The sequence below is a fragment of the Chiloscyllium plagiosum genome, unplaced genomic scaffold (assembly GCF_037043375.1).
Source record: "Chiloscyllium plagiosum isolate Xiang-an unplaced genomic scaffold, Cpla_swu_hap1 HiC_scaffold_18, whole genome shotgun sequence".
NCBI lineage: Eukaryota > Metazoa > Chordata > Chondrichthyes > Orectolobiformes > Hemiscylliidae > Chiloscyllium > Chiloscyllium plagiosum.
The window spans coordinates 47676190-47690323 of record NW_028270156.1 but is presented as its reverse complement, the minus strand read 5'-3'; the positions used below and the strand labels follow the sequence as shown (position 1 = coordinate 47690323).

General features: G+C 38.8%; 1 protein-coding gene across 6 annotated transcripts in view; it reads left to right on the top strand.

Annotated features, from left to right (window-relative positions):
* Positions 1–14134, top strand: part of mob2a (MOB kinase activator 2a) — a 242423-nt gene that overhangs the window by 197198 nt on the left and 31091 nt on the right. For 4 of the 6 annotated variants that reach the window (XM_043705942.2, XM_087996589.1, XM_043705939.2 and 1 more), the window contains one exon: positions 12930–13090. In XM_043705942.2, the coding sequence (XP_043561877.1) occupies positions 12930–13090 (161 nt within the window). Of the gene's footprint in view, positions 1–3193; positions 3345–7482; positions 7583–12929; positions 13091–14134 lie in introns of those variants that run through there. The other 2 variants (XM_043705937.2, XM_043705941.2) reach the window with 2 other exon arrangements.

Here is a 14134-nt window from a genome sequence, read left to right as displayed (position 1 = left end):
AAGATTAGAGTGGTGCTGGAAAAGCACAGCAGGTCAGGCAGCATCCAAGGAGCCGGAAAATTGACGTTTTGGGCAAAAACCCTTCATCAGCAATGAGGTTGGAAGCCTCCGGGATGGAGAGATAAATGGGAGGGGATGGGGCTGGGGAGAAGGTAGTTGAGAGTGCAATAGGTGGATGGAGGAAGGGGCAAAAGTGATAGGTCGGAGAGGAGGATGGAGTGGATGGGTGGGAAGGAAGATTGGCAGGTGGGACAGGTCATGAGGATGGTGCTGAGCTGGAAGCTTGGAACTGGAGTAAGGTGGTGGTGGGAACGGTGGGAGGGGAAATGAGGAAACTGGTGAAGACCTCATTGATGTCTTGGAGTTGAAGAGTTCCGAGGTGGAAGATGATGTGTTCTTCCTCCAGCATCGGGCGGTGAGGGAGTGGCAGTAGAGGCGGCCCAGGACCTGCATGTCCTCGGCAGAGTGGGAGGGGGAGTTGAAATGTTCGGCCATGGGGTGGTGGGGTTGATTGGTGCGAGTGTCCCGGAGGTGTTCCCCAAAACGCTTTGCGAGAAGGCATCCAGTCTCCCGAATGTAGAGGAGACCGCATCGGGAGCAACGGATACAATAAATGACATTTGTGGAAGTGCAGGTGAAACTTTGATGGATGTGGAAGGCTCCTTTAGGGCCTTGGATGGAGGTGAGGGGGGAGGTGTGGGTGCAGGTTTTGTAATTCCTGCAGTGGCAGGAGAAGGTGCCAGGCGGGGAGGGTAAGTTGTTGGGGGGGTGTGGACCTGACCAGGTAGTCACAGTGGGAACAGTCTTTGCAGAAAGCGGATCGGGGTGGGGAGGGAAATATAGTTTTGGAGTTTGAGTGTAGTGTAATGTTATCAATCGTGCTACTCACTTCCCACAGCTTCCTGAAAATATTTTATTTGAATTCCAAAAGCTGCAGAGTAGCACACTTAGACTATTATGCTGCTTGTGGTATTTGCTTCATTTTTATGTTTACATGGTTTCTATCAATTTGCCTTAACTTTAGACCACTGTGTTGCCTTGAGCAAGTTTCTACTGGTTGTGTTTACACAGGGAGAAAATGCTGAAAGAAGCCAGTTCATGCATGGTTTTCTATTAAATGCATGTTTTTAAAAAAAATCTATTTCTGTTTAAGCCTGTCTGTCGAGTAGTTTAGACAGATGTGAGCTTGAGCATGTCCTGGCATGACTACTATGCACACTCTGTTCTTCACAGAAAATGCACTGTTCGTGACTCAGTGCAGAAAATGGGAGTTATCGTGAATGAAACCATCCTGTTGAACTGCAATCCTAGTAGAATGATGATATGTATCCTTTTGCGCATAGTGATACATATTCCACAAATAATTTCCTGACTAATAAAATACACAGTGTATAGTGAACTGAAGAATGGAGAAATTAGGACAAATGACTAAAAGTTTGGTCAAATAAATGTTTCAAGGAGTGTCTCAACTGAGTACAGAGGTGGGGTGCCATTTCCAGTGTTCGGTGCTAAGGGGCCATGCATCTATGAAGCCATGAAGGTTTGGTTGCCAAAAACTTTAGAGACCAGGGTCAGACGTGCATTGATATGATTTTCTTTGCCTTTTGCTCACAAAACTTTTTGAAGCACCCAAACAAATTTGCTTTGTAAGAGAAAGTTGCTTGTAATTTGGAAGTGCTGAAATAATCATCTTTAAGGAAAATAGTTTTCTATTTTTGGTCCTGAGCTGATTTGCATTCATTTCTATTTGAGTACCAGTGCCTGTTCATACACTGTATGATCTTTCTGTTTCAGTGAAAATTATTGGAGAGCTTATAATGGAAACTTGATTGATGTGCTGTCACATACACTGAGAAGTTATGTGCTTCCCTTTCCATATAATTCACAAAAGATGTGTTGTAATTAAAACATAGTGCTGTGCATACACTTAGTTGTAAAATGCTTTTTTTCAAGATACTTTTTCTGAAAAAGATTGATCATGTCATCTGCATAATATTTTCTCAGTTTGATCTCTAAAATTCGCATGGAGTTGAAGTTTACTGTTTTTTCTGTTAACTGACAGTTTCAAACATCTGTTTTGTTTCAAATGCATGTATGTTCATAAATTAGAAATCCATGTGTGTATTCTTCATAAGTATAATTTGAAAAAGTTATTTCAAAGATTTTTTTTTAGTTTGTCATTTACAAGCTACAAATGGTATTAGTCACCAGTCCATGCAGTCTCCCGTTCAAGCCAGGAGTTTGGGACTGTTGGTTGGAGCATTTGTACTGAAAGCAAATCTACCACTTGATTTTGAATTGCTGTTGGTTTGTGTTTGGACTAAAACCAGTTTCAGTAGCTAATGTTGGATTCCAAATTGAAATTCATTCAAATGCTTGAAAATACTAGACTTTTGAAGTAACACTGTTCTCTTCATGGCAATTGTGCAAGACTTGCCCATATTCCAGAGCATAGTTGCACTTTCATTAATTAATTTGTTATTCAGTTGAATGTTTTCGAGTAATGTTACTTAGTGAGTTTACAATTTAGTTATGAACCATTTTCGATATTTTCTGGTCTCCTACTCAGATGTATCATTACACATCTCTGGAACAGGTGGGACTTGAACCTGTGTGTCCTGGCACAAAGGAAGGGAAGGTACCATTACACCACAAGACTTGGCATGTAGAACAAAGTAACAGTTCAAAGTTTACCAACATCCCATGGGGAGCTAAGATACTGAATAGAGGTTGATTTGTACTACGTCTGTATGTTGAGGCATATCTGATGTGGAAATTATTACACACTATGCTTTGATTACAGATTGACATTAGTGCAAGGAAGCTTATTCACCTTTTTTGATGATTGAAAGTAGAAATGAGAGTAGAAATGGACTAAAAAGATGAGGGCAGAGAATGAGAACCCTTTGTTGGAAAAGTATCTTATCCAATAACAAAATGAGCAGTATCAAATGTAGGAAAGATACTGAAACAATAATTAGTAATTTTCCAGTATCTTTCAAAACAGCTGCTGTAGATTTAAAATCATACATCTAAAGTTTTTCTTTGTTTGTAGACGCTCCCTGGATTTATGGCCTGAGATTTTGATGAAATCAGTGGATTGCTTGTGCTTTCATGCCAAGCCCAGACTGATTGGCTGAAAGCAAAAGTTGTTTGAAGCTCAGTGCTGATGTGAATGTGGTTTGACTAGTTTGAGCTGTACACAGACAAAGGAAGTCTGAAGGCTGAGAAACTACGATGGTGGGAGATTATTTAAACCATCGTGAAGATAGGTCATTACTTTGACAACAGAAAACCGGAGTGTGTTACAAGATGGTTCTACAAGCCATGGGAAAAGTCCTGAGGTAGAGATAGTTTAGTGAAATACTAAGGGCTTGGATATGGAGAAAATGGTTAAAATGTTTAGACTTTGCCATTTCACATCTGTTAACTAAGTAACTTAAGCAAGTAACGAGATATTACTCTCTTAACTGAATATTGATTTGCTTAAATTCTTGCGCACTCTCAAACGGACTGCCACCTTCCATGTAATGAATTTGCAAACAATAAAATTTGGAATGATATGCATGGATGAATACTTAATAAAGTCTATCATATTTTTAAGTTTATGGTAAGATGTAAGCATCAAAATATAAATGTTAGCCGTTGCAATGTTCTGGCGACATGTCAGTATGCAATGCATTTTTGTTTGCACCAAAAATAAAATTGTTTCCGAAACCATTCATTTGGTTGGCAGAATGGAAAATTGTTAAGTGACAAAAAAGGGGGAAAATAATTAAATGGTACAGTAAATATTTAACTTCTCCACTGAATGTAGCTTGTTATAAGTTGTCAATTGATTAAGTTGTCATACCAGGCTTTTAGTGTTTCACTCTAGTTTGGATACTAATTTTGAGCCTGTACCTGCAGCAGTATGACTTAATGTCTGACCAGAATATGTTAATAGCCATAAAGCCTGCACACTGCATGGCTAGCATTTATTTATTGATGCTCTGGAAAGTGGCAAACTGAAATTCAGTTTTCAATTTGTGCACTTGACCCAAGTTAAAATCTTCAGAATCGATTGAGCTTGATCTTAGGTAGTTGAATTTATGGTGAATGGTTACACATGATTTTGTGTAACTTATTTTGTTGCATAAGCTATTATATCTCACCACCTCAAGATTTATTGCACTCCAGCATTTCTATAGAACTAACCCTGGGTCAATGAAAGTATGTTAGGCCGGATCAATTTGGAAGTAGTTTTGCCTTTATGATATCATATTGTTCACAGTTAAGTATTTGATTCATGCTGCTCAAGTTAGAAATCTTGAAACTGTACAAAATTTGGTGTCGAGATTAGTGTTCATGAACCAAAGGTTACTAAGGATGTTTGCAAGGGACTGGGAGAAATGACCACACTGCAAGAATTTCAGTTTTCTGACTGTACCGGAAAACAATCTTGAGTTTTTGTGTGCCTTTTATAGTAGGCTAACAGATCACAATCACTGCATTATTTTCACTAAAACCACCCAATTCTCCTCCTTGAGTTAAGCTTCAGTCTGTTGCATTTAATGTGAATTCTCTCCAGTGAATCTTCCAAGTGGGCAAAATATTATTCCCAAACTTATTCAGAGCAACTCCGGCTGTGCCACAAATAAACTGAATGCAGAAGTACAGGTACTGTAAATGTAACTTTAAAACTTTGTATCGCAGTAGTTTGAACATGGGCCATATTTCTCAGTAGTGGGGAGGATTAATTAATATAAGATTAAGTTTAGAAGATTACGGTTCTATTAATCAGTCTGAGCCATAGAGAAGATTTAGACAGACAAATTTACCTAATTCTAAGCTTATTGTCCAGCTTGAATACCTGTCATATGCATTTGTAGATGCTCTTATTGTCCAGTACTAGGGTTAATGGAATTGGGACACATGGAAACTTTCTCAGTATCATTTGTACATATAAAATTTCAAATTCTTCAGAATTCATTTCATTTTAATTCTGATGAAGCCTTCCCTTTTCTTATTTAATAAACAAATCTTACAGGCACAGATACAATTCTGAGCAGCTGCCTTCCCACCTCAGTATGTGGAGGGCAAAGTTTGTTTGATTACAACATTTATTATCCCTATGGAATTTGGTGCTCAGGCTACCATTATGAAAGCTCACTGTGACTGGTTTAATAGACTAATAAAATATACTATCAGTAATTATCTTGGCATACATGATGTGCAGTCAAGACTGTTACAGCATCATGTAAATATTTGCACTGAATAGATGTTTTAGAGTTGATAAAATATTCACTTTCTTAAAATTATTTGGGTTATTCAAAAAAAAAGAGAAAATGGATGTTGGTAGAATACCATATATAGAATGTCACTTTAAGGGCATTATTTTTATTCCTCCATGCTGCAATATGTTCGATGGTGCAATTTGAATTTTCGTGTTTAAAGGCATGTTACATTTTTACATTTGAGTATATTGATATGTTTTGTATAATGTACTTCTCAAAGCTGCACATCTTAGGTAATGTTTCATACCAGGTAGATATTTGTAGCAAGATAAACTGGCGCCATGCTTTGAATTTTTAAATTTATCTGAAGAGTACTAAAATAAAAGCAAAGTTCTAGAGAAACTCAGCAGGTATGATGACGTGGGGATAGAGAAACCAAGTTAATATCATGAGTCCAATTTGACTTCTCCAGAACCGAAGGAAGCTAGAAAAGACTGACGTTTTATGCTGTAGAAAAAGTGGAGAGGAGGAGCAGTTGGAACAGATGGTAAAGATAGAGTAGAAGGTAATGGGAGCACTGACAGTAATCATGAAATGATATAGAAGACGACGAGGTGTTAATAGCAGAAAATAGGCCAGTTCTCCTGAGAACCAACCTGTGAACTAAAATGTAAGTTAGACATTTTCTGTCCAAACCTGTGATTTATGAAGTTGCTTGGGTTGGCACATCCCTTTCAAATAAAAAGTTGTTCACGAAAGCAACTGCATTGAGTACAATGCTGAAACTGCTGTACAGTCTGTAGAACTAGTCAAGGCCATGACATCATCCTTACTCTAGTTTCAAGAAAAGAAATCCAATCCTTCAGGTTCCACTGAATTTGTCCTGCTATCGTTATCAGGCATTATTGCTGGATTCACGTTATGGTTCTCTTGTAAGTATAGCATCAGTACAAAACTGTTGATGTTGCACCAATTCTAGAATTGTAATATGAATATATTCAGAAATACTTGGGTTCACCTTGTACATTCATTCCTTTCACACAAAGTACCTAATTACTCAAATGTGGCAGAGAGGAGCACTTAACTGTAAACAAACATCAAATTGCCAAAAATAAATAAACTGTATATAAATACATTCTTTCATCATCAGAATTCAGCCTACTGTCTATTTGTTTTCTTTAAATGATAAAGTACTAAGCCAGGAGAAAGCATTCTAAAGAATGCACAATGCTGTTCTTTGACTGACTGACACTTAAATGCAAGTTGACTTCATTTGTATTAAGAATAAAGTAGCATCGTTGCCTGCATGAAAAGACTCAGCAGGCAACCAAAGATAGCTTAATGGGTGCAATATTGTATGGTCAAGTGTTATGAATGTTTACAAGAAGTTATGGTGACATAACTTTATAATAATTGAAACAAACATTCTAGAGAAACCAGTTGCATCAAAAATAAACTGCTTGTCAAAGGATGGCATACATCCTTGAGCTATTCTATACTGGTTTACAATCCTGGTTGCAGATGGAAAATTTGCATTTGAATACAAATAAGGTTAAACATCAATGCCATACGGCCTGGTAGCATCGTGCTTAGCTGCCTACCTTTTCAGCCTGAATGCTGTGTGACTTGCTAACAACTGCAGCTTCTTCCCTAGGTTGGTAAGCTTATTTCGAAAATTCAAATTGACCCTATCCTTGCCTCATTCCCCTCCCAGTTTTTTTTTAAGGATTTGTTTGCTGTTGCATTTGTGGTTGCACTTTCAAGATTTGATATTGAGCTGAAATAGACTTTAGTTAATCTTGTAATGCTATGATAAACACTATGTAAACCTCCTCTAAGGATTATATAGGATAAGACGCAGATGGCTGTGATTTACAAAGCAGTTTATGAAGATCCACAAAACTGCTTTAAGTATTCTGAAACAGCTGCCAAACATGGGTTGTTGCATCCTTGTGGTAAAGTATGCTGTTTTATTATTGTTATAAAAAATAGGTTTGCAGTGCAAATATGTTGGATATATCGGAACTGAAAATATGTGTCTCCAGTTGTTAGAGACTGAATGAAAAATCTTTGCAGCATCTGCCATGTTTCCATTGGTGCATTGTAGATTGTTTCGCAGGAATTTGAAGCATTCGCTTCTCGAATTGATCTTAAACAGTTGGCCCGTTGTAGTTCTTCAGAAATATGTGAATTCTAGTACTTTCCACGTAACAATATTGATGGAGTTACAGCTGCATATTAAAATGACTGCTTTCTGTCTCTACAGCATGTCTATGCCTCTGCATCAACTCAAGATTTGATTTGCCTCATCCATGGCAGACCCTGGAAATGTTAAACAGAGATTACCTATTAAGGAAAAGATTTTGGTGAGAATAGGGTGAAAAAGGCATCTGGCAGTATTACTTTTTTTTTCCTTGTGTAAACTGAACAGGAAAACAGTGTGCATTGCCAGAAAAATGTTATTCCCAAAAATGCTGATGCCTGGTATGAACAACTGGATGGTGTCCAAAATGTCATACAATGGCAAGTAGACTAATGAAGATTAGCTGCAGATAGAGTTTTTGAGTTAATTAGTGCTGTATTTGATTATGGTTGGGAACCCCTTCAAGATGCTAGCATCCATAACCTCAAGAGCATACATTACATTCATTATACACGTCAATTTCTTCCTCACCTTCTGCACTTTATTCAGAAGTAAGACGTGACATCTTCCTCACCATATGAATATCCACTTCTCCTATCACACCACCATATCTTTCAGGATTCATCGAATGAACAGCAACTTTGAGTTTCCTGTCTGGCTGGTTCTGTGATGAAGTGTAAGGTATTTGCTGAGGGTTTAGGCCACCTCATAAAACATAGTACAATACAGCACAGAACAGGCCCTTCGACCCTCGATGTTGCACTGACCTGTGAACTATTCTCAGCTCGTCCCCCTACACTATCCCAAAATCATCCATGTGCTTAACCAAGGATTTTTAAAATCTCTCAAATGTGACTGAGTTGATTACATTAGCAGGTAGGGCATTCCACGCCCTTACCACTCTCAGCGTAAAGAACCTGCCTCTGACATCTGTCTTAAATCTATCACCCCTCAATTTGTAGTTATGCCCCCTCGTACAAGCTGACGTCATCATCCTAGGAAAAAGACTTTCACTGTCTACCCTAACTAATCCTCTGATCATCTTTTATGTCTCTATCAAATCCCCTCTTAGCCGCCTTCTTTCCAATGAGAACAGGTTCAAGTCTCTCAGCCTTTCCTCATAAGCCCTTCCCTCCAGACCAGGAAAATATCCTGGTAAATCTCCTCTGAATCTTGTCCAATGCTTCCACATCCTTCCCAAAATTTGGGGACCAGAACTATACATACATTTATGAATTTTACTTGCGTCATTGGTGCAAGAAATATTGCAGCTTATTGGTTTTACACAAATATTTCGCTAAATTTTCAAGAGCTTCATACTGAGCTTGAACTGCAGTGGTTAAGCACAAAGACAATAAAACAATGTAGCTAGTTCAAATCCAGGAAAAAACACTTTTTTCCATTAAATAAGTTTTATTTTAGTGACAATAAAGACACTTAGAAACAAAAGTTGTCCTTCCAAATTACATAAATTACAACACCAACGTGCATTTTCTTTAATGGATAAAGCAAAGCACAGGTTTTGACCAAAAGCTTGGGTAAGATGTTTTTGAAAAGTCTGTTCAACATAAGTAAATAAAGAATTCCATCCATGAATTATCTGACAGGTCTTCTGATAGTATGAAGATGGATGTGAGGTCAGCGAGAAGTGTTGCAGAGGTAGAACCAGATGTCATTATTATTCATCTGGAGTTTGATTCATGATGACATCATCCAGTCATTTGGTCAATGTGTGGATTAAAAAAAAGTATGGAGCAATTCTTACATCAGTCTATTGCATTTCCTTTGAAAAGAACAAGAGCAAGAAGGTGGAAGGAACTGTACACTCTTTCACGGTCAGCCAGAAGGGGCCTGTGCGATGGAAGGTTACATTTATATAACATGAACTGACATTTTAGTTGCGTGGAACATTCTAGTACTGAGCTGCTAGTTGCATGGTGATCCAAATCAAAAAGTAAAAATTTAGATCAAACATGAACATAGATGTAAAAAAGGTAAGCCAAGTAACTGAATGCAAATTTCTCCAATCTAAACTCCATCTGCCACTTCTCAGTCCATTGGCCCATCTGGTCCAGATCCTGTTGTAATCTAAGGTAACCCTCTTCGCTGTCCACTACACCTCTAATTTCAGTGTCATCTGCAAACTTACTAACTGTACCTCTTATGCTTGCATCCAAATCATTAATGTAAATGACAAAAAGTAGAGGGCCCACCACCGATCCTTGTGGCACTCCACTGGTCACAGGCCTCCAGTCTGAAAAACAACCCTCCACCATCATCCTCTGTCTTCTACCTTTGAGCCAGTTCTGTATCCAAATGGCTAGTTCTCCCTGTATTCCATGAGATCTAACCTTGCTAATCAGTCTCCCATGGGGAACCTTGTCAAATGCCTTACTGAAGTCCATATAGATCACATCAACTGCTCTGCCCTCATCAATCTTTTTTGTTACTTCTTCAAAAAACTCAATCAAGTTTGTGAGACATGATTTCCCACACACAAAGCCATGTTGACTATCCCTAATCAGTCCTTGCCTTTCCAAATACATGTATATAACCTGTCCCTCAGGATTCCCTCCAACAACTTGCCCACTACCAACATCAGGCTCACTGGTCTATAGTTCCCTGGCTTGTCTTTACCACCCTTCTTAAACAATGGCACCACATTTGCCAACCTCCAGTCTTCCGGCACCTCACCTGTGACTATCGATGATACAAATATCTCAGCAAGAGGCCCAGCAATCACTTCTCTAGCTTCCCACAGAGTTCTCAGGTACACCTGATCAGATCCTGGGGATTTATCCACTGTTAACTGTTTCAAGACATCCAGCACTTCCTCCTCTGTAATCTGGACATTTTGCAAGATGTCACCATCTATTTCCCTACAGTCTCTATCTTCCATATCCTTTTCCACAGTAAATACTGATGCAAAATATTCATTTAGTATCTCCCCCATTTTCTGTGGCTTCACACAAAGGCCATTTTGCTGATCTTTGAGGGGCCCTATTTTCTCCCTAGTTACCCTTTTGTCTTTAACATGTTTGTAAAAACCCTTTGGATTCTCCTTAATTCTATTTGCCAAAGCTATCTCACGTTCCGTTTTGCCCTCCTGATTTCACTCTTAAGTATACTTCTACTTTCTTTATACTCTAAGGATTCACTCGATCTATCCTGTCTATACCTGACATATGCTTCCTCCTTTTTCTTAACCAAACCCTCAATTTCTTTAGTCATCCAACATTCCCTATACCTACCTGATTTCCCTTTCACCCTGACAGGAATATACTTTCTCTGGATTCTTGTTATCTCATTTCTGAAGGCTTCCCATTTTCCAGCCGTCCCTTTACCTGGGGTGCACTTATTCAACAGATATTATTAAAACTTGACAATAGTTTTGTTTCTGATTCTGTAAGCACTAAAGCATCTATATTGAAAAGGTATCTCCATATTGCGCGTTTACATTTTTAGAATTCCGTAAACTTCACCTTTATTGGATGTGATTGAAATAAGTCCAGAAAGTTCCACCAAACCTGCTTTAGTCTCTGAGGTGGTAGGTTCAGTTTCAACACTGGTTGATAATGCAGTTTAGTACGAAAGAAGGCGACATTGTTGAAGACCCATCTGTTCCTTTTTTGGGTTCAGATGAATGCATTCAAAAGTGCAGCAGGTATTCTCCTCCTGTGTCCTGGCTAACATTCTACTCCCAAACTGATCAAGCATGCTGTTTAATCACTTACTATACGGGGCAACATTCTATCAAAATGGCATATGAAGCATTTCAGCATCCTTTGAAATCAAATATAATTCACAAATAAAATCTTGTTTAGTTGGCAAAGGCACTTATCCTTTCCACTTTACCATATGCAGGATAGTTTACAGTCCATTTCAAACTCAGTTACTTAATTTTAATTGTCTTAGTCTGTGGAAAAAGCTGCCATTGCTATATGAGTAACTTGGTTAATTATACCACTAAATAATTTTTTACAGCAAAGTATTTGCCTTAAGTTAATACATTCTAATCCCTATGAAATATGATGAGATAAAATTGCAGAGGTCCACGGGGTTTCTCTCTGGTTAGATGGGGAGAACTGATAATGGTTTAACCTGAGGGTCACCAGGCGAGGGGAGAAGTTGAGAAGGAGACACCCTCATTGTGATGTTAACAGGTTATGGGAGTTGAACCCCTGCTGTTGGTGCCACTGTGTTGTAAAGTAGCTGTCCAGCCAAATTAGCTGCAAATGAGATAAAATTGTGAGGATACCATTGGATATATGTGATTCTAAATGTGGTGGGCTCCTCATCTTTGTTTAGTTCTTGGGGAGAGTCAGGACAAAGAGAATGGGTCTAACTGAGGAAAGAGTAAGGACTGCAGATGCTGGAGATCAGAGTCGGGAGTGTGGTGCTGGAAAAGCACAGCAGGTCACGCACCATCCGAGGAGCAGGAGAATCAACATTTTGGGGAAGGGCTTATGCCTGAAACATCAATTCTCCTGCTCCTCTGCTGCCTAATGTCTAATGCCCTATTCACCTAGCAGTTGGTTCATGCAACAGCCAAGGAACTCCATCAATAAGCTGAGCTCTGCTGTCAGGGAATTGCATGAAGTGAGATGCATAGTTAATTAAATAGGACGTTAGGATTGAGTAATTCGGGATTATAGTTGAGCAATGTGCTCTTGTTCTGTACGTTTAAATATTTCTCAGCTGTCTGTGCCTTTGTCTTCTCTCGATCAATTTTAGTGAGATCAGTACCAGACCTTTTCCTTCATTGCTTGACTTTAATTGTTCATAAGTAAAAGAAAAATGAAAATAATTTAGTTTAAATGTGAAAGTTTCAGATGAAGTCACCTGTAAAAGCGTTTTACATTGCATCTTGGGCAATTTTCTGTATCTCAATAGGAAGAGATTGATTGAGGTAAAATTCACATAATCAGTTGGACTTTGCATGTTTATGGAGGAATAACATGATTTAGCTACACTAAGGTAATTTGAGTTTAACATAACTGCAGTACTTCACTTATGCATTCCTACTCAAAGAACATTACATCATTAGCGTCATTCTCGTGAACTGGGCATCTGTGCTGAACAGCAGGTTAAGGCTAAATAACGTACATGGTCAAAATGCTGAATTTTATTTGTCGTTTAAGGATTGGTGCAGTGCTGACATTCAATGTAGTATACAACTCTAACTGTACAGTTTTCTTTGGCTGTTTTAAAAAGAAAGCATTTCTATTTTGCTGCTCAATCACATTATCAGGAAGAACAGCCTTTCCATTTGAATTACAATAAAGCAAGAAGTAGAGAGGGGGAAGACATCTTAATGTATGTGTGATGACTGTTATTTGGTATTTTCTGGCATGGAATAATATCTTGGCATTGCTCCTCATTCCCATGCTCATTTTGTTTTTGTTAAAATTTCATTGTCTTGCACAACATACTGCATGTTGAATTTCCTTTTACGATATTCATGTAAAAATTATGAATGTTTGAGACTACAGACAAAGCAGTACATATTTGGAATTGAAACCGATCCAATCCAGTCCCATTCAATTAATCTCTTGTTTATTTTCTTTTAGGAAGTCAAAGACTAAGCCAAACGGTAAAAAAACAGGAGCAGAGGAGAAGAAATTATATTTGGAGCCTGAATATACCAAAGCAAGAATAATAGATTTCAACTTTAAGGAATTGGTGACTTTACCACGTGAAATTGACCTGAATGAATGGCTAGCTAGCAATAGTAAGTTCCTCTTCAGTTTGTTGCACTAAATTCTGGTCTCTCTCCTACAGGAAGGATGTTGTGAACTTGAAAGGGTTCAGAAAAGATTTACAAGGATGTGCCAGTGTTGAAGAGTGTGGGATATAGAATGAAGTTGAAAAGGCTGGAGCTGTTTTCCCTGGAGCATTAGAGGCTGAGGGGTGACCTTATACAGATTGATAAAATCATGAGGGGCATGGATAGGGTAAATAGACAAGGATTTTTTTTCCCCTGGGGTGGGGGAGTCCAGAACTAGAGGACATAGATTTAGGGTGAGAGGGAAAAGATTTATTAAAGGAAAGGGTTTTTACAAATGCATTAGGAGCAAAAGGGTAACAAGGGAGAGAATAGGGCCCCTCAAAGATCAGCAAGGCAACTTTTGTGTGGAGCCACAGGAGATGAGGGAGATACTAAAGTATTTTGCATCAGTATTCAATGTGGAAAAGGGCATGGAAGATATAGAATGTAGGGAAATAGATGGTGACATCTTGAAAAATGTCCATACTACAGAGGAGGAAGTGCTGGATGTCTTGAAACACATTAAAAGTGGATAAATTCCCAGGACCTGATCAGGTGTACCCTAGAACTCTGTGGGAAGCTAGGGAAGTTTTTGCTGGGCTTCTTACTGAGATATTTGTATCAACGGTAGTCGCGAGTGAAGTGCCAGAAGACTGGAGGCTGGGTAACGTGGTGCCACTGTTTAAGAAGGGTGGTAAGGACAAGTTAGGGAACTGTAGACCAGTGAGCCTGACGTCGGTTGTGGGCAACTTGTTGGAGGGAATCCTGAGGGACAGGATGTACATGTATTTGGAAAGGCAAGGACTGATTAGGGATAATTAACATTGGCTTTATGCGTGGGAAATGATGTCTCACAAACTTGATTGAGTTTTTTTGAAGTAACAAAAAAGATTGATGAGGGCAGAGCAGTAGATGTGATCTCTATGGACTTCAGTAAGGCGTTCAACAAGGTTTCCCATGGGAGACTGGCTAGCAAGGTTAGGTCTCATGGAATACAGGGAGAACTAG